The sequence below is a fragment of the Vombatus ursinus genome, unplaced genomic scaffold (genome assembly GCF_900497805.2).
Source record: "Vombatus ursinus unplaced genomic scaffold, bare-nosed wombat genome assembly UNPS02014961.1, whole genome shotgun sequence".
NCBI lineage: Eukaryota > Metazoa > Chordata > Mammalia > Diprotodontia > Vombatidae > Vombatus > Vombatus ursinus.
Window position 1 is genome coordinate 1909367 of NW_020954739.1, and position 23841 is coordinate 1933207.

Below are 23841 nucleotides of genomic sequence, written 5' to 3' on the forward strand. Positions count from 1 at the left end.
TCCAGTCCAACCCACTCATTTTACAGATAGAGACACAGAGACTCAGGGAGCGGCCCAAGGTCACAAGGGCAGTAGTAGGGAAGTGACTTGTTCAAGGTCACATAGTTACAGCTGCTGAGCCCAGATCCGAGCCCAATTTTTTCTGCTTCCCAATCCACTGCAGCACTGAGACGAGAGAGGCTATTATTACACACTAAAGTGCGGTTCTACATGCGTTCTTGCGGGGGGGATTGAGGGTAAGGGCAAGGGAGGCGTGCAAGGATGGGAGGGGAAGTTGGGAGGCGGCCCGTTCCTCCAGCTTTCTCAGGCCACACCCCTTCGCCTCCTGCAGCGCCGCGTCTCCCCGCCGGGGCCGCGTCGCGGGCCCTCCCCCTCCCCCCGCCCCACCTGCGCTCTCGGGGCGGGGCCCCGGGCTGCGCCGCGTTGCGTAGCGTAACGCCGCGCGCGCACGGAGCCCCGGCTCCTGCTGGCCCCTCCCCTCCCCGCCGTAGGTCGGTCGGTGCCGGAGCGGGGCGAAGATGGCGGCTCCGCTCATTCCGCTCTCCCAGCAGGTACGGGGCGGGGGGCGGCAGAGGCGGCGGGGGCGGGCTCCGGAGCGCGCGAGGCCCGCGCGGGGCCGGGCCGGCTGAGGCGGAGGGCCCGGGCTCCGGCTTGGGCCGGGCAGGGCCGGGGCGGGGAGCGCGGAGCAGGCCGGGGCCGCCTCAGGGGAGGCGTCGGGAGCGCGGGCCGGCTGGCGGCCGTGACTCTGGCGGGGTCGGCTCGGGGCCCCCTCCCCCCCGGAGGTGACAGACCCGGGGAGCGTGGGCCGGGGGAGCGGGGTGGTGCCCGACGCTTGGGGATCCCCCCAGGCCCGACCAGCGTGACATGTCATTCTGGGCGCTGGGAGAAAGAGGGAGGAGGAGGAGGAGGAGGAGGAGGATGCAGGCCCCCAGACGAGGAATGCTGGTCGAGGACTCGGTGCTGAGAGGGAGGAGGGAGTGGTTGTCTCAGCCCGAGTGTGAGTAGGATACCGAGAGTAAAAGGAAGCGGAGGCGGGGGAGGGGAGGGGAGCCATTCATTCTCCCCGGGGCTGGAGACCCCAATCCTCGCGCTCACTGCGGCCACCCCCAAGCCTGCCCTGGGTGCCCGGGGGCCGACCCTTGTCTGAGCACATCGGTGCCGTTCAAGTTTTCCCTTGAGACGCGGGCTTTGGCAGCCCCCGGTCGGTTCCTCGGCTGTCGTTTGAGCCCCTGCTTGGGGTGACTCGCCGCTCCACCCCCCGAGTCCTGTTTTCGTGCCTCATTGTGACATGGAGGTGACTTGAAGGCTGATCGGTGGAGCGCAGACTCTCGTAGCCCCACCAAATTGGAAAGGCTTCCAGTCTGGCCTCCCAGGGCCGGGCTAGCCGAGTTTGCAGAGGCTCAGCACCAGCTTGGCCCCGAGGGATGAATTTGGGGGCCACAGAAACCCTCAGACACTTGGCTGAGGCGTAGAGGGGTTGCTCTCTGCATTGTTGGAAGGAGTACATCCTCAAACTCAAGTGCTGAAGCTTGACATTGCAATACAGGATGAAGCTTTATAGCTAAGATGATTTAAACAAGTGATATCCTGGTGTAAAATGACTTCTTCGGATGTAGTATCGGTTTTTACAAGGTCCTTGGCCTTATGTCGTGGTTGGTTGGTTTGTTTGTTTTTGCCAGGTTTTGAGGCATTTTAATATATATATATAGAAGAGGTAATGGAAGGATTAGTGGCCTGAGGATTAGGAGACTTGTGTTTTGCCAGCTCTGCCACTAAAGTCACTGTGTGTCTTTGGTCAGGTCATCCCAAAAGGCCTCAGTGTTCACACCTATTAGATTTAGAGATTGGAGTAGATGATCTTTAGAGCCCTTTCCATCTCTAACATTCAATTATTTTAAAAGTGCTTTAATTACTCATGGTGTGGTAAGAGGCACCATACAGAGAGAGCATATAAGAATCCCTACTCACCAGAAGATATAATCTCAGATAGCACTGATAGGTATATACATGTCCAGGAAGTAGATGGCATTAAACTTAGACATAAATGAACAATAAGACATAGTACATGTGAGTTTTAAAAGTCCCAACTGTAGGCACGATCAGCATGATTAAGTTTTAGAGGAACTGACACATTTGGAATATGTATCACCAAATTAGTATTATTCAGTTCAGTTCTAGGCATTGTAGCGGAGAGATACGAAAATGAATAGGGAAGGGTCCCTGCTTCCTCAAAGGGTTACAATTTAGTAGAAAGGATAAGATATGGCTAGAACTTTAACACAGAGTAGAGAGCACTAAGTGTATAAGAAATACGGCTAAGTGCTAGAACAGTTCAGAGGAGGGAGAGATAAATTATCATATGCTAAACTCAGTTTTCAGTGCTGTGCTTTAAGTAGTGAGTAAAATCTCCCTAATTTGCTTACTAATCAAAGCTTGATGATCTTCTTTTCTGTTGGGGGACACGGGAGACTTAAGACTAGCTAGAACATTTTAACATTGTCTCAAGTTTGAGCATTTGATCTTAATTTAAACCAAAATATATTTGTCAAATACAGGTTCTGGGAAGGTGGTTGGGGGTGAATACAAAGCTGGTAAATAACAAACAGTAGTTTGTAGTTCCATGCCCAAGACTGGCATCTGACAATTTTTCATCCATGATTTATTTATTCTGATTCATATGACCAGTTTTTCTTATTTCTGTAGACATTATGATATGGGTTTGTGAGAGAGTAAGACGAAACATGTAAAATATAGAATAACGGAGTTGTTAGGGACCTAAAAAGGCACTTGGTCCAACCTCCTGCCTATTGCATTAATACATTTTGTAATATCTCCAGCAAATGGTTGTGAAGCATCTAACTACTTTTAGGGATGGGGAAGTCACTGCCTTGAAAGGCAGCATTTCCGTTTTCAGACAACTCATATTGTTAGGAAATTATTTTATATTGAAGGGAAATCATCCTTAAGGAACTTCTTGTATAGTTGGAAAGGTTAGGTATGCATGTAAGTAATGATAACATGAATGAATGAAAAATATTTAGTAAATGTTTACTATGTGGCAAACATTGTTATGTATTAAACCAGTATTCTGATTGCGAAGGTGAGACTTGACTTGGACCTTGAAGGCTAGGTTAGACTTTTGTAGACTGAGGTAGGTACAGAGTAGGTACTAGTAAAGGCACAGAGATGGGAGAACATTGAATAAATCGGTTTAAAATGAGAGGTAGGGAACATTGAGGTATGTAGGAGAGTTGTGAAGGAGATAAAGAGTTAACTTCACAGTATCTCCTTGTTTTTTCTCTCCCTTCCCCCTATAACTTTCCATTTACTCTTTTCCTCAAAGCCCCTTTCCACTGAATCTGGAATTTCTTTCTACTTGCACCTTTGTTTTACCGTGAAGATAAATGTGGATCAATAAATCAACAAGCAATTAAGTACTTATCCTGAACTAGGCACTGGGGGTGGGTAACAAAGTAGATGATCATGAAGACTTTTGGTACCTTTTGGTATCCATATCTAAGCAAAACTGTGATTTTTTTTTTTGTCCATATTTCTTTTTGATAGTTAAATTTGACAACTCTTGTGTTTTATACACAGTTCTTGAATCATAGTATTTTATTCTTTGCAGTATTTCCATGCCACCTGTCCTTTCCCTAAAATAATTTCTAACTCTGTTGATTTCTCTAAGGAATGCTTGTTGGAATGTAGTGTTATCTTCTTGCTACAGCACTGGCCTGGCCTGGGAGTAAAGGGGATCTTTATCTTAGAATCGAGTTTGCCTTTGTGTGACCTAAGATATATCACTTAATAACCATCCTTAACATTTCTTCCTCTCCTGTTTCACAGGACATGAAAGACTAGTGAATGTGATATAACAATTTCAGATTTATTTATTTATTTATTTTCCAGACAGTCGGGGTTAACTGACCTACCCAGGGTCACACAGCTAGTAAATGTGAAGTGTCTGAGGCTAGATTTGAACTCAGGTCCTCCTGACTCCAGAACCGGTACTCTATCCATTGCGCCACCTACCTGCCCCCACACTTTTAGATCTTTAGAAAAAAAGATGTTACTGTAATAAATGCTTGATGGTAACATCCATTCACACTTTAAGAAAGATCAGAAAGGCACATACTTTAGGGATAATGGAAAAAGAAAAAAAAAGATTAATTTCACTTCAACTGCTAACAAATATTTCAATACTGATGTGGGAAACATTCTTAGATTTCTTGAAACCTGAGCCTCATGACCATTTCTTATCCAAAATGATCCTATAATTACGTACCTGACTTACTGATAAATATTACCTTGGCTTCTGATACATGTGGCATCTTTTCTCTTTTTCATCTAAGTTAAACCTTGAAACTATTTCTTGTATGTCGTCCTTAGTATTTGTCAGCTAACAAGATAAGGGAAGCGGAGCTTCTGACTGGGATGAGATGGTACTATTGATCTCAGTGTCATTCTGCAGATTAAGATGCCTCAAATTGTGTCACCTTGCTATTCTCACAGACAGGCATCTACCTTTTTGTCACTACTACTGTGAAAACCATCCATCTCAGTTCATGTTGTCAGGATATCTTAACCTTGTAATGACCTAAGCATCTTGTAATGCTTTTGTCAATATGGGAAGCTCTGTCGAATTTTTTTGGATTCCTTCAGTACCATCTGTATTCTGTGTTTAGGTCCTAAATCAGTTGTATTGAATTGCTCTTTGAGTGTGCACAATTTAGTGATTGATGCTTGTAGAACAGTGACAGTACCTAACCATTAAAGACATAACATCTAATGGACTAGATAGCATATGGTCATTTTTAATTGTACTGGTTTTAAAATGTATATTAAAGTTACTTATTCTTACTGCATCATAAGGAAAGGGAGAATGAGAAAATTAATCACCAATTGTGGGATTACTATAGTACCTTCAATGAGCCTATTATCTTTACTTAATTAAAAAAAACACTTATTAAGTGCTTACTATGTACTGGACAATATGCTGAGTGTTTGGGGACCCAGGGACAAAGGCAAAAAGGTTGCTACTCTCAGGAGTTTACATTCTAATCAGGTGACAACATGCACGTATATAAGTATGTACACACCAAACTGGCTCTGGCTTCTTGGAGGACCAGGAAGGACTTCCTGCAGAAAGCTGCAGAAACCAACGATTCCAAGAGGCAGAGGAGAGATGGGAGGAGTACATTCCAGGCACGGAGGACTGCTAGTGCAGCTTGGGGGGTGGGGGAAACATATGTAATAGAGCTGGAAAGGGGAGAAGATGTCAAATGTGAAGAACTTTAAATACAAATCGGAGTTTATATATGATCCTAGAGGTAATAAGGAGCCACTGGAATTTAGTGAAGTGGTAGTGGGAGGATATAGTCCCACTTCTACTTTAGGAAGATCACTTTGGCAGCTGTGTGGAATATAAGTTGGAGTGGGGAGATATTAGACTAGGCTGGGAGACCAATAAGAGGGCTTCTGTAATAGTTTACTCAAAAGTGAGAAGAGTCTGTATGAAAGTGATGTGTGAGAATGTAAAAGTTTTCGAAATTTAGAAAGAAAATGCTAAGGGGATAGGCATAGGGGAGAGGATAAGGGAGGGATCTATAGAGGGAAGGGCGAGGGAATAGGTTAAACGGGGGAGGGCGGGGTATGGAAGGGTGTTTAGATTTATGGGAGTGAGAGGATAAGGGAGGGATCATTGGAGGGGGAGTAGGTTAAGTAATAGGGCTAAGTAGAGGGTAGAAGTAAAGTAGAGGAGTCAGGAAGGATAGGCAATAAGAGATATGCACAAACATAAAAATAAAGATTAGGAGTAGGGAAAGCATATGTTTATATAAATATGTATATGTGTGTATATATGTATACATGTATGTATAGATCTGTATATAAATATATCCACGCTTAATTGTAGCCTGGGATGGGGGAAGGAGGAAGGGGGAAAAAAGAACAAAGTAAAAAGTCTGTACAGCAGAGAACAAAAGAAAACCTACAGGGAAGCAAAGAAAAGATGGACAGCTCTCAACACAATGCGTAGTATTTTTTATGTAAACTTTCTTGAAATGGAAATTTATTGCTATATATTTTGAATCCTCTCTTGCATTCTGCTGTGCACACGACATGTTTTTTTCTTTTCTTTTATATTTAAGTTTTAATATTTAAGTTTATAATGTTTTTTCTTTTCATATTATATATTTAAGCTTTAGTATTTAAGTCTAAAATTAAAAAAAGATAAAAAATAAAATAAGAGCGAGTATTAAAAAAAAGAAAGTGATATGTGAGTGGAGAGAAGGGAATGAATGTGAGAGAACTGGGTGTGAATTTAGAATGAAGGGAATAATATGGTTTTAAAAATGGGAATTGTGAGGCAGTTCCTAGTGTTTACCATTATGTAAAAATACAGGTTTGAGAGGACTTTTGCTAAGAAACAGGGTGGTGTAGTAGAAAAAGCATTGTAGTTAGTGTCAGGAAACCTGGCATTGTTTCCTGACCCAGCACTTTGTGGCTGCGTGACCCTGAGTACATCATCTAACTGCTCCAAGCTTCAGTTTCCTTGGCTTTAGAATGTGGGTCATGCCTGTTCTGTCTGCTGAAAATGAATCTCTCCTTTGGAGAGGGAGAGGAAGAAATGAAACTAGTCCAGTGACCTTCATATGCATAGCTAGGAGGATGTAAGTGGATAGGTTAAAAGATTTTTTTTTTTTGCACTATTTGTGATAGTTTTCTAATTGAACTCCTTGTCTCCAGTTTCTCCCTTCTCTAAACCATCCACTAACAGCTGCCAAAATTATATTCCAGAATTATAGGCCTGACTATGGCACTCTTACCAAAAAGCTTTACTGTCTCCTCAATGCCTGTAGAGTAAAAAATGAAGCCCCCTGTTTGACATATAAAGCCCTTTACTGTTTGGCTACAACCTGTCTTTCCAGGCTGGTCATACATTGTTTCCCCTCACACACTCCAGGCTCTGGCCAGACTAGTCTCCTTGATGCTCCCTATATATGACATTCCATCTCCTCGCTGTGCCTTTGCTCAAGTACTCTCCCCCAAGCCTGGACACCTCTTCCTCTCACCACTACCTTTTTTTTTTTTTTTGTAAGGCAGTTGGGGTTCAGTGACTTGCCCAGGGTCACGCAGGTAGTAAGTGTCAAGTGTTTGGTCTGAGGTTGCATTTGAACTCAGGTCCTCCTGACTTCAGGGACAGTGCTCTATCCACTGCGCCACCTAGCTGCCCCTCACCTCTGCCTTTTAAAACCTTTCGAGGCTTAAGTCTAATACTGTCTCTTACTTCGAGAAGCCCTTCTTGAAGGGCTCCAAATTTTTCGTCCCTCTCCAACTGCAAATGACTGTGCATTCATTTTGTAACTTTTCTCTTTATCTGGGTACGAAAATTTTATCTTCTGTCCACCCTCCCTGCCTTTAGAATTTAAGGTCCTTAACTAACAAAATACTTTTGTATTTGTATTCCTAGTGCCTGACACAGTGCCTGGCAGGGAGTAGGCACTTAAACACTTGCTGATCGATTGTACGGAAACTGATCTGCCTCTTTTTGTTAGGAGTGGAGGGCTCTGTGGGTGAGGAAGGATTCATGGGATCATTGAGCACTAAATAAATGCTTATTGATTTTAGGTAAAAGAAAGGGTGAGTTTGGCAATGGATTGGATCCGGGAAGTGAGTGCACGTAAAGGAGGCGAGGACGGTACTGGAGTGGTGAGGCTGAACCACTGGGAGTCTCCTGGTGCCCTGCGTAGTAACAGAGCGATTTGGAAGCGGGCATGGCTTCTGGGGAAGATCATGAGCATTGTTTCGGATATGTTGAATTTAATATGCTTATAGAACAGCCATTATGAGGGGGCCAAAAGGTAGATGTGGGGCTGAAACTCCGGAAAGAATCATGTGTCTGGAGCTGATAAGATCACTGTGAGTGAGATAGGACAGGGTGTTCTAAAACTCTTAGTGCAGATTTAAGCTAACTTCACAAGTACTAAGACTATATACTTATAAAAAGTAATATTTGAAAGGTTAATTATTCAAAATTTTGAAAGTAATGTTTTTAAATTCAACATAACCACTGTCTTACTCAATGTATCAGTTGTTCCAGTTGATTTTCAGACTTTGTAAAAACCTTCCTCAGCTGCTACTCAATAGCATCCTAGCCTTCTGATCATCCAAAGAATGAGGTTTTGATGCAAAATGACAGTTTTGACATGGCTCCACGAGAAAATGTCTAATGGAAATAGATCAGGTGCTTGAGGTGGCCAAGTAAGAGGACCTCCTCTGCTGATCCAGTCTGAGAAAATGTCCTCCAGAAACTGTTAAAACTTGTCCGTGCATGACAAGGTACCCTGCCTTGTTAAAATTAAAAATTTATTATTTAGAGTATAAAAGAAACTTATTTAAAATTTCATTTTTTTGTAAGTTTGTAGCATTTATACTTCTGAAGTCAAAGCTTAAAACTACACCAAGGTTTTTGGGACACTCCATATGGACAGAAAAGAGAAAATAAAGGCCTACCCTGGACAGAGCCTTGGGGGATGCCCATGGATAGGGGGCATGACCAAGATAAATAACCAGCAAAGGAGATGGAGGAGTAGTCAGACAGGTAGAAGGGGAATGAGGAGAGAGTAGTGTCACAAAAACTTACAGAAGAGATGGTATCCAGGAGGAAGAAGGTGATTAATAATGTCAAATGCTGCAGAGAAGTCATGAAGGATGAGGCTTGAGAAAATACCGTTGGATTTGCTGACTGCATCATCATTGCTAACTTTGGAGAGAGAAGTTTCATGAATGATGAGGTCAGAAGCTGGACTTTAGAGCAGAGCTTCTTAAACTTTTTCCACTTGGCTACCTCTTTTCGCCTGAGAAATTTTTATGCGGCCCTGGGTATATAGGTATATAAAATAGGTATGTAAATCAGACATTTACTGATGATAAATCATAAAGAAACTTATTTTAAAACAGTTTTTTGGTATACATATAATTTTACCATTTATTAAAGATGAAAGCAAATTTGCATACTAATGAGATGGATGTGCTTGTTGATTTTTATATAAAGAATTAAATCTTGGTAGAATATTTGATACTACAGGATGTAGAGCTTCTTCAACATTTTTCAGAGTTGATCGATATTTTGATTTAATAATCGTCAATGCTGAGAACGTCACTTTGCATAAATACATAGTAGTACAAAATGGTAGAAATATGTTTAAGGCCATTTCGGAAGTTGTTGGAAGTTCTTCCCTAATCCCATGCCAAAATTCATTTAATGATTTTGTATGCACAGTAAAAACACCGCAATTCATAACCTGCTGTAGTCTCAATCTGAGCAGAGGTGTTTCTGACAGCATTCCTTGACATTGTGTGGCGTGACGGCATGCTCAGCACAAAGAGTGCGAATGTTGTGTGTTCAGAACCAAGTGAAGTTGCACAATGCAACATGGGCAAGCACTGCCAGAAACACCTCGGATTCATTAGGGGTTTGATTTTGAATTAATTTTTGGCATTGTGCGTTCAGAAACCTTTTACTGTTGCCAAATTTTTCTGCGACCCTCACATTCACTTACTTGACTCCACATAGTCATAACCCACAGCTGCTTTTGAGGGATAAGGAGAGAGTCAGAGAAGTAGTGAACACATTAACTATAGATTACTTTCTCAAGGAAAGGAGAGAAGTATAGGATAATAACTTACCCAGATGGTACTTTAGACATCTGTGATTTCAGTAGTGTGAGGACATGTCCTTTACCTTACAGATCACCACTTCTGCCAAGCATTTTGTCCCGTGCAAATTCATGTCCATGTTTGATTGTAAATTCTCCATAGAGGACATTCAGCATATTGGAGGGCTGCCTCGTTTTCTTTTTTACTTTGAGGTTAAAAAAGTAATGCAAATAATATATTAAAACTTAAATATGTCTAAAATTTTATATTGAAATGTGTTTTCCTGGTCCCTTCTGTATAAAATAGGCCACTGAAATCACTGTTCTTGGAACAATTGATGTATAGTCAATGCCTTACCAGGTGCTGTTGAGAACATTAAAAAAAAGTATAAAATGTAGATCCTGCTCTTTCCCAATCTCTCTTACTTCTGATACCTACTTTCTGTTAATTATTTCCTATTTATCCTCTACATAGTTTGTACATATATATTTGCTTGTCCAGTTTAGATTGTCAGCTCCTTCAGGACAAGAACTGTCTTTCACTCCTTTTTGTATCACCAGCACATAATACAGACAGTGCTTGGCACATAGCAGCAGGTACTTAAATGCTTATTGACTGACTGCCCTTAAGAGTTTATAATCTTACTGAGAAAAAATGACTTGCACACATTAATTAGAAGGGAAAATAAGATAGGATAATTAAGAACTAAATTATGTGGTGCAGACAAGTCCTATGTAAGTTCAGAGGAGAGAGCAATCAGTATGAATTGGTATAGTTCCAAAGGCTTCAGTAGAGGAGGTTGGGATTTAAGTGGTGCAGAGGTTAGAGCCTAGACCTGGAGTCAAGAAGGCTTGAGTTCAAATCCGATATCAATCACTTACTCATTATGTGACCCTGGGCAAGTCGTTTCACCTTGGTCTGTTTCAGTTTCCTCATCTGTAAAATGGGGATAATAATAGTACCTACCTTCCAGGGTTGTTGTGAGGATCAAATGATTGTATGTGCTTGGCACATAGTAAGTGCTATATAAATGGTAGCTTTATTATTATTATTATAGAAGGACTTAATAAATGTTTGCTTGTTTGTATGACTATACTTTGAAGGAGAGATTATGGATTGAATTTGGACAAACAGAGGGGAAGTAAAAGAACATTCCAGGTGTCAGGGAATAAGAATGGTCTGGACCATTACTGGATAGTGAGTGGGTTTTAAGAAATAGTGGTAAATAAGGTTGAGTAGTTGGTTAGGTAGGGTGGGGTCAGGTTATGGAAGACCTTGAAAGGTCTTGGAGTTTGGAATTTATTGAGTGAATATTAAGGAATTGTAAATTCTTGAGCAGGGAAATGGCATATCAAAAGCAGTGTTTAATCTGGTAGTGTTATTAATGGCTTGAATTAAGGTATTTAGGAGTAAAAATGAAGTTGAAAGGATGAATTTAAGAGGCATTTCAAAGAAAAAACTGATGAGCCTTATATAATGGAAAGAGGAGTAATGGGTCACAGTTGCTGAACACTTTACATACTTTCTCCTTTGATCATCACACACACTCTGTGAATTGATACTAAAAGTATTGTTACAACTAATTTACGGATGAGAAAACTGAGGTCCACATAGGTTAGGTGATTTATTCTGGGTCAGGCATCTGTCAAGTGGAGTGGCAGAGCCACACTCAGGTCTAGGGCTTTCTTCACAGCTCCACGTTGGCACAAGTTGGATATTTCAGGCTGGGAGAACATCATAAGCAAAGGCATTGTGGGAGGAGCTGTGTATGGTATGTGTAGGCTGTGGTTGTTGAGGAGGGCAGCCCCAGGGGAGGGAAGGGTTTGTGTTAGGCTGCTGTGGGAATAAGATGCTGAGCATTTTGAGTGGAAAATCTCATCGTCCAACACAGAGGTGAAGTGACTTGGCTGCAGTCAGACAGGGAGTTAAATTGCAGAGCCAGGATTTAAATACAGGTGGGATATCAAAAATCAGTGTACTTTCTACTACAAACATGAGAGTAGAGAGAGTAGGGCCAAATAATGAACATTTTTACCATTTGATAGAAGACTCAAATCTGTATAGCGTAGTAGACCCTCTGATTCTGTAAGATTAGGAGGTTTCCCAAAGGAGAGAAAAGATAAGTAATAAAGAAGGATCTAATTAATTGTAACAAGTTAGAGGAGTAAAAAGCTCCTAATGAAAATTGAGCCAAGCAGTAAGAATGTCACTGTTTGACTGGATATAGATATCGTTTTTCTTCTTGAGTCCTTTGGAGTTATGTTGGATCACGGTATTGAGTAGAGTACTATAACTAAGTCTTTCACAGTTGATTATTGTTGCAATATTGCTGTTTCTGTGTGTGATGATCTGGTTCTAGTTACTTCACTTTCCATCAGTTCATATAAGTTTTCCCAGGTTTTTCAGAAAGCATCCCCCTCATCATTTCTGATAGTACAATAATATTCCATCACAATCATATACCACAGCTTGTTCATCAATTTCCCAATTGATGGTCATCCCCTCAATTTCTAGTTCTTTGCCATCACAAAAAGAGTTGCTATAAATATTTTTGTACATAGTGGTCGTTCTCCTTTTTTTTTTTTAATCTCTTTGGGATATAGACCTAGTAGTGGTATTGCTGGGTCCAAGGAGATATACAATTTTATAGCCCTTTAGGCATTGTTCTGAATCTCAGGACCTCAAAATTTGAGAGTATTAGAGGATTCAGTGAGTGGTAAAAGCCAAGTTGTTCAAATACTGCTAAAATGATAATAAGGGAACTGAGATGAGGTTGGCCCCAGGAGCTTTTCTTTCTCAACATTTTTCTGTTGGCCCCATCTCTTCTGCCCCCCTTCTGAGGAGACACTGAGCTGAACTGGAGAGGCTGAACTGGGGGGACTGGGAAGAATTGGGAAATTTGGAAGCAGGGATAGTAACAGTATCTATAGAAAGATGGGAGCAATGAGAGAGACCTTTTAAAATAATTTTTTGTAATTTTGCGTATTTTAAATGCCAGAAATTCTGTTCATGTCCCATAGATATTTATTTTTAGATAAGCAAAGTCCTAAAGTCCGTAGTGGATTTGGTTACACACAGGGATTGCTATTAGAGCTTTCCAGTGATGGGAATACCAGTGTTCATTATAGAAGGCCTATGTCAAGCTAAATAGGGAATTGCTTTGTAGGCATGGACTTGTTGCCAAGAGACACAGATAGCTTGTGGCATATTTGGACAAGTCAGTTGTAAAGAATGAGGATTTTAGCTTTCTTATTTGGCACTGTGTCAGGCTATTGTAGGTGCTTAATAAATACTTGGAGAATGTAAAGCCTCTGCTACAGCCTGGGGGATTGTCAATGTTTTTCCTCCAGAGCAAAAATTCTGGGGGATTCAGAGTAACAGCTAATAAAACTTTGCACAGAGCAGATTAGTCGCCGTTAGAGCTCAAAGACACTTTAGAAGTTATCTAATCCAAACCTATCCCTCCACCCCATTTTACAGATGTGGAAACTGAGGTCCAAAGAGAAATTACTTGCCCGAGATCATGTAGTGGCAAACTGGATTCAAATCCAGGTCTTTTGGCTCAGTTTTCATTAGGAGTTTTTTACTCCTCTAACTTGTTACAATTAATTAGATCCTTCTTTATTACTTATCTTTTCTCTCCTTTGGGAAACCTCCTGGTCTTATAGAATCATAATTTCAGTGGCAGCTAGGTGGCACAGTGAATAGAGCACCGGCCCTGAAGTCAGGAGGACCTGAGTTCAACTCCAGGCTCAGAGCAAACACTTGACAGTTACTAGCTATGTGACCCTGGGCAAGTCACTTAACCCCAATTGTCTTAAAAAAAATATATCTATATCTATATCTATATATGAATTTTAGAAACCAGCGGGACCTCAGTGACCTCTAGTTCAACCCAGAATTGAATGAAACATGTTAACCTACTCACCAAGTGGTCACTGGACAACTCACTGCCTGCTGAGAGGCAGCTCATTTCACTTTTGGAGAGTTCTGATTGCAAAGATGTTCTCTGTAGAAAATTTAAATTTGCATTTTTGCAACTACCTTTTGCTCATTGTCTTATTAAGTAACAATTTAAAAATTATCTCTTTGTATAGGGTACTTCTGTAGATGGTAGTTCATTCTTAATGAACATAAAATGGATTATTATTAATTTCTTCTGCTAACGTGGCTGCAGATTCTGCAGGTGTTACCACTTGTATGAAGTTTCTAGCCTCCTAATCCACTGTTTACATGTTTTTTTTGGTATAGGAAGCTACTATGTGAGTAGTAGTGAGAAAACTTTCTCTCTTTTTTTAACTAATTTTTTTAAGTGAGCAAAAATCTTCCTTCTCTCACTCCCCCTACTGCCAGTTTAGAACAAGAGAAAAACAAAACTCTTGTTATAAGCATGTCAAGTGAAACAAATTTTTGTATTTTCCACATCCAAAATAATATATATACACATATATTGTATGATATATTTTTATATATATGTATGTATATATATAGATAGATTTATGCACACACACGTATGACATGTATGGGGTACCTAGGTGGTGGAGTGGAGGATAGAGTGCTAGGCCTGGAGTTAGGAAGACTTGAGTTCAAATTCAGCCTCAGACACTGGCTGTGTAACTCTAGGCAAGTCACTTCACCCTGTTTGCCTCAGTTTCCTCATCTGTTAAATGGGCTGAAGAAGGAAATGGCAAACTGTTATAGTATCTTTGCCAAGAATACCTCAAATGGGGTCATGATGAGTTGTGACTGAACAGCAACAACAAATAACATATCCTATCTACATATTGTGTCATTGTGCATTTTAAATCTTTCACTTCTGTCAGGAGGTAGGCAACATATTTCATCAGTAGTTCTCTGGAATTGTGGTTGGTCATTGTGCTAATCAGAGTTCCTAAGTCTTTCAAAGTTCCTAAGTCTTTCAAAATATCTTTACAGTATTGTTATCATTATATAAATTGCTCACTTGGCTTCAATTCACACAAATCTTCCTAGGTTTCTCTGAAATCGTTGTCTTTATCATTTCTTACAGAGCAACAGTATTCTATCACATACTGTAACTTTTTCAACCATTGTGCAATTGTTGGATTCCCCCTCAAATTCCCATTTTTTGCCACCTCAGAAAAGAACTATAAATATTTCTGTACATCCTTAGTTAGAGTTTGTTTTGCTTAGGATTCATCCCTCCCTTAACTTACCCTCCCTCTATTTCCCCCTTCTTTCCTTGCCCTCCTATTACTCTATTGAGTGAAGTGTAACTCTGTATCCAACTGTGTGTGTATGTATTCGTCCCTCCTTCCTCCAGGATCCAAAAACAAAATCCTCTGCTTCATTGAAAGCCCTTCATAGCCTAGCCGGCATCTAATGTTTTCAGTCTTCTTACCATTTACCACCCCCACCCCTTCCCCACTGGTCTCCTTGTTTCTCAAACAAGACACTCCATTCCTGGTCTCTGAGCATTTTCACTAGTTGTTCTTCATGCCTGATTCTCCTCATCTTTGCCTCCTGGCTTCCCTGGCTTCCTTAAAATCCCAGATAAAATCTCACCTTCCACAGTAAGCCTTTCCCAATCTCTCTTAATCCTAGTGCCTTGCCTCTATAAATTACATCCTATTTGTCCTGTGTATAGCTTGGTTTGTGTATATAGTTGTTTGCATGTTGTCTCCTATTAGACTGTGAGCTTCTTGAAGGCAAGGACTGTCTTTTGCTTTTCTTTATATTCCAGAGCTTAGCACAGTACTTGGCATGTAGTGGGCACTTAATAAATACTTATTTGACTCATTTTGACCATTTTAAATGAGAGTAAAGTTCAGGTGGCAGCTGCTTCCCCCCTCTTAGTTGTACCAACCCTAAACCAGGTTATGAAATCATTTTCCCAGCCTTGCTTCCTCCTCAGCCTGTTTGGTGGTCCCCCATGACAGTGTACAACAGTGGCTCACTATTGATTTTTCTTAGCCAAAGGAGGATGGGCAATAAATTCTTTGGCTGTGCAGAGGATTTAGTCATTGTGAGAAGTATACTTTCCTTTCAGGCTTATTCGATTTTATTGTCATTTTAGGTTATTTAAAAATCATAATAATTCAGAAAATCATAACTCATAATTATCATAAATCATTTATAAAAAAATTCATGATAATTCAGAAAAATTCAGCATTAACTGTGATTCACAAAAGAAATGCCAAATGGATGAAGGGAGCCTATTGTCTGGAGGATGCTCTGCAGTTGGATGGGTGGCCAGCAGAGTCCCAGTGTGGGTACCTGAACAGGCACGGAAAATAGACAGTATTAGGGGCAGCTAGGTGGCGCAGTGGATAAAGCACCGGCCCTGAAGTCAGGAAGACCTGAATTCAAATGCGGTCTCAGACCAAACACTTGACACGTACTAGCTGTGTGACCTTGGGCAAGTCACTTAACCCCAATTGCCTTACCAAAAAAAAAAAAATAGACAGTATTGGGCCGCCCAGCATTGAACAGGAAGAGGAGACTGGGTTGCACTGTCTTTGGGAAGTCACAAAGTTCTTGTAATGACTCTAGGCTTTCTCTCTGAAACAAAGAAATCTCTTTTTAATACAGTAGTCTTCTATTTATGGCTGTGAGCCAGGGAATTCTTCAGTCTTTGATAACTGAAGTTGAATATCACTAAAAGAGCAGAGTGAGAGGTACCTGTATGTGACCAGGTTGCAGCACATTACAAGGAAGGAATTAGGTAGAAGTGGTGAAAGGTAGAGGCCTAAAAATCTATAGCTGTGCACTAGAATGTAATTGGGAAATGTTTAACAAAATAAATAACATTACGACATAGATAATGTTAATTTGTGCTTTTCTATGTCTGTAAGCAAACTGCAGGGATCTTTTTTATTTGAGTTTGGCACCACTGGTGGAAAAGTACGTCGTCAGAGAAATATCTGACCAATCCATGAGTTGGTTATGTAATAACAAGGGATAAGTAATGGACAGCCTTGGTGTTCACATAATGTTCTGAGATCTAAGAGATCCAGCTTGTTTGGGGTCCCCCTTATGACAGATTTCTGGGAGGACATAGACAAGAATTACACAAGATGAGAAGGCATGGATGAGTTGCAAGCTGTATCAATGAGTAGAGTGGCCCACATTAATGATATCAGTGAACAAGCCTTTATTAAGCACTTCCTAGGTGCCAGACACTGTGCTAAACACTGGGGATATGAAGAAACATTGAAAAACTAATCTGCTCCCAAGTAGCTCACAGTCTAATGGGCGAGACAACATGCGAACGACTATGTACAAATCAGATATAAACTGAATAAATTGGGGATAATCTCAGTAGGAAGGAAGTAAGATTAAAGTAAACTAGGAAAGGCTTCTTGTAGAAGGCTGCGCTTTAGTTCAAACTTGGTGGAAGCCAGGGAATCCAGGTGTTTGAGACACAGAGAAAGTGCTACCAACTTGGGAATGTGGGGCTTTGGGGCACCGCCCTCCCCAACCCTTCAAGTGGAGTTTAATGATTGATGTAGGGCCACCTTATGACCGAATTATAAAGAACATGACAGAAAGAGTAATTAGTTTTTCCAAAGTTTGAGGAATAGATGAAATCTCATTGTTACAGAATTTAGAATCAGAATCTTACTGTTTCTTTTGTGGTGATGTCTGTAGTGACCACCTTGGGCAAGTTACTTAATCTCTCCCAGCCTCATTGTCCTCCTCTGTAAAATGGGATTAATAACATCTAGCTCCTTGGATGGTTGTGATGATCAAAGGAAACTGTATGCATAGCCCTTTGCAAACATTAAAACAATGTATAAATTCTAGCTATTGTTATTCATATTACTGCTTTAAGAATGACAAATTATTAAACAATATTATTCGCAACAAATGAATTTAGTGTAAGATTTGTCACAAAATTGGTAAAATTTATAAGCAGACCTTTCTCTCCAGCATTGTTAGTGGTTTCTGCAAAACATGATATTAGGTGAAATGATGTTTTTCCTGGCAGCAGTTAACTCAGACCCTCACTGGTTACCTGATTTATTCCTTGGATATTTGTAAAATGATGATCAGCAGGGTTTTGTGGCATAGTGTGGTCATCAGGAACTAATATTCTTATGAAACAGCTCTGGTTAGGCTATAACTTCTTGTATATAGAATCCCTCTCTTCCTTCAAGATGCAGCCCAAGTACCATTTTCTACATGAAGCCAGATCTAGATATCAAGCCCTCGTATCTCCTCTTGCCTTTTGGGCATTTCGAACAGGATATCTTCAAGACATCTTAAACTCACTATGTTTGAAACTGAATTTATTCCCTTTTCCCCTAAACCCTCCCTTCTTCCAGTCTTCCCTATTTCTAATGAAGGCACCACCATCTTTTCTGTCTCTCAGGTTCATAACCTTGGCATCATCCTGGGTTTCTTACACTCCTTCATCCTATATATCCTCATAAATTTCCATATATCCACTTGATTGTTAAACATCAATGTTTCTATTTTCACAACATCTCTTGCTTCAGACTCTTTCTGTCCATTCACTCAGTCTACTGCCTTAGTTCAGGCCCTCATTACCTTTTGAGTAGATTTTTTCAACAGCCCTGTCATTGTTCTTCAATTCTCATCAGGGTATCCCATATACTTCTACCAAATTGATTTTCCTTAAAACAAATCTGGCCATGTCATTCCACTACTCAATCAACTCTACTGACTCCCTAGATAAAACCTAGTGCTAATCTAACTCTAGTGCTTCTAGATAAAATATAAATGTCTCTATTTAGCTTTTAAAGCCCAGTCTCCCTGGACATTATGCCTATCCCCTGGCCTACCCCCACCCCCCCATATCCATTCTACAGTCCAGCCAAACTGGCTTTCACATATAACCCTCCATCTCTTAGCTTTAGACCTTTGCCCTGGCTGTCCCCCATTCCTGAAATATGCTCTTTCCTTACCTCTGGCCTTAAAACATCCCCTCTTCTTCCTTTAAGTGGCGGCTCAAGCGCCACTTTCTGCCAGGGGCTTTTCTTTCTTTTGAAGTGGGGTGTTGCCCAGGGTCACACAGCTAGTATGTATTCAATGTCTGAGGCTGAATTTGAACTCAGGTCCTCCTGACTCCAGGGCCAGTGCTCTGTCCGCTATGCCACCTAGCTGCCCCTGCCTGGGACTTTTCCCTCCCTCCCAAACTACCTTGTGTTTACTTTGTTTATGTTTGCATATTTACGTTGCATATATTTTTATATGGAATTATCATTAGAATGTAAGCTCCTTGTGAGTGAGAATTGTCTTTTTCTTGTACTTATATCCTCATTGCCTGGGACAATGCTTGGTATATAGAAGGCCCTTAAATTCTTGTTGGTTGCTAGTGCCCTCCCTTCCTACCATCTATTTATTCTGTATTTACTTGTATATGTACTTGTCTCCTCGTTTGGAATGTAAGCTCATTATGAGGAGGGATTGTTTCATTCTTTGTATTTATATCCCTGATGTAGAGGTGCCTGGCACATAGTAGGTGTTTAGTGATTGATTAATTATGTAGAGGACATTTTGGTATTTACTGATGTAGATTTCAGTAATAATCAGGATGTTTTTCTTCAGTAGTTTGACCCTTTTTGACTTACCAATATCTGTGGTTTTATTTGCAGTTTACAACTGGAAATCCATTATATGAGTCTTATTACAAACAGGTAGGTTTATTTATTTCTTTTTAAGCTGGGGTAAATTTAAATCTAGTGCCATTACTATTCTCATTTATTACTTTGGTTACCAGTGAATGGAGAATTTATGCAGTTGTGTATTGCTTTACCATCTTTCCTCTTTTTAAGAACCATCTTCGTCAAATCGTTCTCTTTTGTTTATTACAGGTAGATCCAACATACACAGGGAGAGTTGGGGCTGGTGAAGCTGCACTTTTTCTGAAAAAGTCAGGTCTCTCCGACATTGTTCTTGGAAAGGTAAGTGAAAAGTAGATAACGTATCTTTCAAGGCTTTATCTGGATCTCAAAAGACTTATGGCTCCTCACTGAGAATTGTCCCTTTGCCTGGGGCTGAGTTGTTTTCATTGTGGTCTCCCCATTTTCTTCCTAGGAGTTTTGCTGATGCTGCCTTTCAGGACAGCATCTGCCACATCCATCTTAGCTGAATGTCATGATGACTTCTTTTATACTCCTTTTTTCATCTTAGGAGGATTAGAGGGGATGGGAGACAAGGGCGAGGATGTTGGGTGTTGCTTTTTGGAGAGGTTGAAGATTTCTTTTTGAACTACTGGGATGACAGAAGGTTCATCTGGAGGGTCATGTTAATGCCTGCTTTTTTCTCTGCAGATTTGGGATCTGGCAGATCCAGAGGGTAAGGGCTTCTTGGACAAACAGGTATATATACATATATACAAACAGGGCAAGTGGGGAGAAAGCTGGCAGGTGGCCAGAGGTTAATAAGTTAGCAGTATACCTTCTACCACATTTATTGCCAATCTGTGACAGTAATTGTATATATAAGAAAAAAGTTATTAAATTGTTAAAATTGAAAAGTATTTTTTGAGATTTTTTAATATGTGTAATTGATTTTCCTTCTGAATTTGCTTTTTGTATCATTTAAGGACACACTACTAAGTGACTTTGACTAGGGTAAAATATTACTATAAGGATTTTAAAACTTAAAAATATATTTAGCCTCAAAAATGGTTGAAGATCTTAGGTCAGTTAGAGGCACTTTCTTTTTTATCAAAATTAAAAATCATTTTAAAGTCATTATTGCTAAATAACGTGGTATTAGTTAAAGGTGCTGGACTTGGAGTCTGAAATTCTCTGTTCAAGCTTAAACTCAACCATGTAGAAATACTATCCTAGTGTCTTTGACCTGAGACAAATCCCTTTACTTGTCTGGGCCTTAGTTTCCTTTGTAAATGCCCATCTTTATGTAGAATTTCTAGGTTTGTGAAGTACTTTACTCACAACAAACCTGTATGAGGGATAGTGCTTGCATAAGTGAGGAAAACTGGAGCTCAGAAGAGGAAACGATTTCGCTAAGTTTGCCAAACCTGGGAGTGTCAGCTTGGATGACAGCTCTTGTGAGCTCAGGCCTCTTATTACAATAGGCCATTGCCCTTGAAAGGTAATGGGTGATCTCTAAATTTCCCTACCACTTCTCACTTGAGAGTTTCTGGAGTAGTTTAGATTGCTAAGTATTATGGGTAAAATGTAGGCATTTATAATACAGTTCAAGAATTTGTGTCATCCATATGACAGCTGAAGTTTATTAATATAATAATATTAGTCATTAGAATGGCAACTGCAGAGGAATGTAGGATCTAATATCATCTGCTGGTGAGGGAATTATGAACTTGGTATATACATGAAGTAATCAAAAAATTAAAAACAATGGCATCATGATATAAGGGTAAGACCACATTGGACTTGCAGTCAGGTGACATAGGTGTGAGTCCTGGCTTTGATATTTAACCTGTAATTTGGAACCTTGAACTGATTAATAATTTATATTGCATATAAAATTTGGTATTTATTTCAATAAGTTTCATAAATTTGAGGAGCAGATTATTTCAAAATATATTTTTAAAGTTGCATAATATATAATGCAATAGGAAAAATACAATTTAACAAATACTACATGTAAAAACCAGTCAGTAGGCATGAACTAATTTAAGAAGTCTCAGGTGATTTAGACTTTTTGCATATTTGTCTGCATTGTTAAAATTAAATTAATTCTGCTGGAAACCAACACCTAAAGACCACTTGCTTGCACATTTTTAAAAATCTGGTATCAGCTGTTGACTTACCATGTTTTTGGATTTGTAGGGTTTCTATGTTGCCCTGAGGCTAATAGCATGTGCACAAAATGGCCATGAAGTTAACTTGAGCAGCCTAAACTTGAGTCTCCCACCTCCAAAATTTGTAAGTGATTATCATTAAAAATGTTAAATGAGTTTAACTTTTAAGTTTTGTAAGTTATTCTTTTTTATCCTTATAAGCACCAACCCAGGATCTCATTTTTCACTTTTTGTATATATAAGTTTTGTAATTGCTAATCTTTTGAGTAAAAACAGTAAGACTTTCATTTCTTGTTTTTTTAATGTAAATAGTATTTTATTTTTTCCAATTACACGTAAAGATAATTTTCAACGTTCATTTTTTATAAGATTTTGAGTTTCAGATTTTTCTCCCTCCTCCCACTTTCCTCTGCCCCATCCCCAAAATGGCAGACAATCTGATATAGGTTATACATGTGCAACCATTTCATTTCTTATTAATGATAATACTAATAACATTAACAGTATTGGGAGGGTACTAACATCAAATCTTTTCCCCTTTTCAGCACGACACTAGCAGTCCTTTATTGGTTACACCTCCTTCAGCAGAATCCCACTGGGCTGTTAGGGTAAGTTGAGCATGGAACCATTGAGCTTCACCTCTCTTCTATGGGGAATGTCATATTGAATGTTTCTAAGGCTGCTCACAATGTATTCTGGAAATGATGATGCCACATAGACATTTTTCACTGAAAAGTACTTCGTACAGAATACTGGTTGACTTAGTTGATTTAGTCAATGAATATTATTTCTTAAATGTTTACTGTATATATGGTATATGTGCCATGCACTGTGCTAAGTACAAAAATAATCCCTGCTCTTAAGGAACTCACAGTCTAACATTAGAAATTATAGTTTTTGAAAAAGAGAGTGGCATCTTTGGAATAATAGATTAAGGCAGATAGCTAAAAGTTTTGGAGGTTAGGTTTATACAATTTAATTTAAGACTTTATGTTTTTATATAATGTTTCTTCCTCGTTACTGTATTGAACCTGTGCCAGCTTATCAGGTCGTAAAAGTTAATTGTGAGGACTTGTGTATATTATAACTAACTTTGTTTTAATATTTTTAAAAATGTTATCTTTTGTTTTTACATCATCTACACGTCCAGTGTATCTCTTTTTCCTTCCTTTCCTGGAGAGCTATCCCTTATAACAAAGAACAAAAAAGAGGACCTCTTCACCCCCTTTTTGCAAAGAAGAGAGGGAGGTATAAGGTAGCTAGGTGACTTCCTTAGATCGTGGGTAGACTGCTGGACTTGGAGTTAGTCAGACTTGAGTTCAAATCCTGTCTCAGATATTCTGTGACCCTGTCCCTTAACTCTCTCAGTCTCAGTTTCTTCATCTGTAAAATGGAGATAATAATTGTAGGTACTTCACAGGGTTGTTGTAAGGATTAAATATGTTGAAGATTCAAAGCACTTTGCAAGGCTTAAAGTCCTATATAAATATTCATGGTTGTTTTTTTTTTTTTAAATCATGTCTGACTCTTTGTGACCCTATTTAGGGTTTTCTTGGCAAAGATACTCAAGTGGTTTGCCATTTCCTTCTCCAGCTCATTTTACAGATGAGAAAACTGAGGCAGTCAGGGTTAAGTGACTTGCCCAGGGTTACACAACTAGTAAGTGTCTGAGGCTAGATTTGAACTCATGAAGATGAGACTTCCTGACTCCTCGCCCAGCCCTCTATCCCTTGTGCCATCTAGCTGCCCCCATATAAATATTAGTTAATATTAACTGTTAGATATCTCTCATATCTTTCCTTTTTTTAGGCCAAGCTCGGGCACCATAATTTTGGAGCATGTACTTTTGTTGTTATTCTTTCCATTTACATTGTCATAGTCATTGTTTATTGTTTTCTTGGTTCTCCTTAACTTCACTTTGCATCAGTTCATAGAAGTCTTCCCATGCTTCTCTGTAGTCTTCATATTCATTGTTTCTTACAGCACAGTGTTACTCCATTGCGTTATGTGCCACAATTCTTTTAGTCCTTCGCCATTCAATAGGCACCTCTTTTATTTCCAGTTTTTTGCTACTACAAAAAAAGCTGCTATAAATATTTTGGAGTATGTGGATTCTTGCTTTTTATTATTGACTTCCTTGGGGTAATTGTCTAACAGTAGAATGTCTGGGTCAAAGGATATGGGTATTTTAATCTCTTTCTTTGAAAAATTGTATGTTGTTTTTCATCATGATTATGCCAGTTCACAACTCTGCCAGTAGTGCATTGTTATTGCTCATATTGCTATAGATTCCCCTCCTCGCCACACACACACACACACACACACACACACACATTTACCCTCTTCATCTTTTGTCATCTTTGCCAGTTTGACTGTGAGATAAAACCTTAGAGTTGTTTTCATTTGCATTTCTCTTATTATTAATGATTTGGAACTTTCTT

General features: G+C 39.8%; 1 protein-coding gene across 6 annotated transcripts in view; it reads left to right on the forward strand.

Annotated features, from left to right (window-relative positions):
* Nucleotides 1–470: 470 nt before the first annotated feature.
* EPS15L1 (epidermal growth factor receptor pathway substrate 15 like 1) overlaps nucleotides 471–23841 on the forward strand; it is a 117120-nt gene continuing 93749 nt past the window's right edge. For 5 of the 6 annotated variants that reach the window (XM_027845368.1, XM_027845372.1, XM_027845369.1 and 2 more), the window contains exons 1-7: nucleotides 494–551; nucleotides 7630–7641; nucleotides 19260–19301; nucleotides 19479–19568; nucleotides 19938–19985; nucleotides 21429–21524; nucleotides 21946–22008. In XM_027845368.1, coding sequence (XP_027701169.1) covers nucleotides 519–551; nucleotides 7630–7641; nucleotides 19260–19301; nucleotides 19479–19568; nucleotides 19938–19985; nucleotides 21429–21524; nucleotides 21946–22008 — 384 coding nt within the window. In that variant the 5' untranslated portion in view covers nucleotides 494–518. Of the gene's footprint in view, nucleotides 552–7629; nucleotides 7642–19259; nucleotides 19302–19478; nucleotides 19569–19937; nucleotides 19986–21428; nucleotides 21525–21945; nucleotides 22009–23841 lie in introns of all 6 variants that reach the window. The other variant, XM_027845370.1, reaches the window with a different exon arrangement.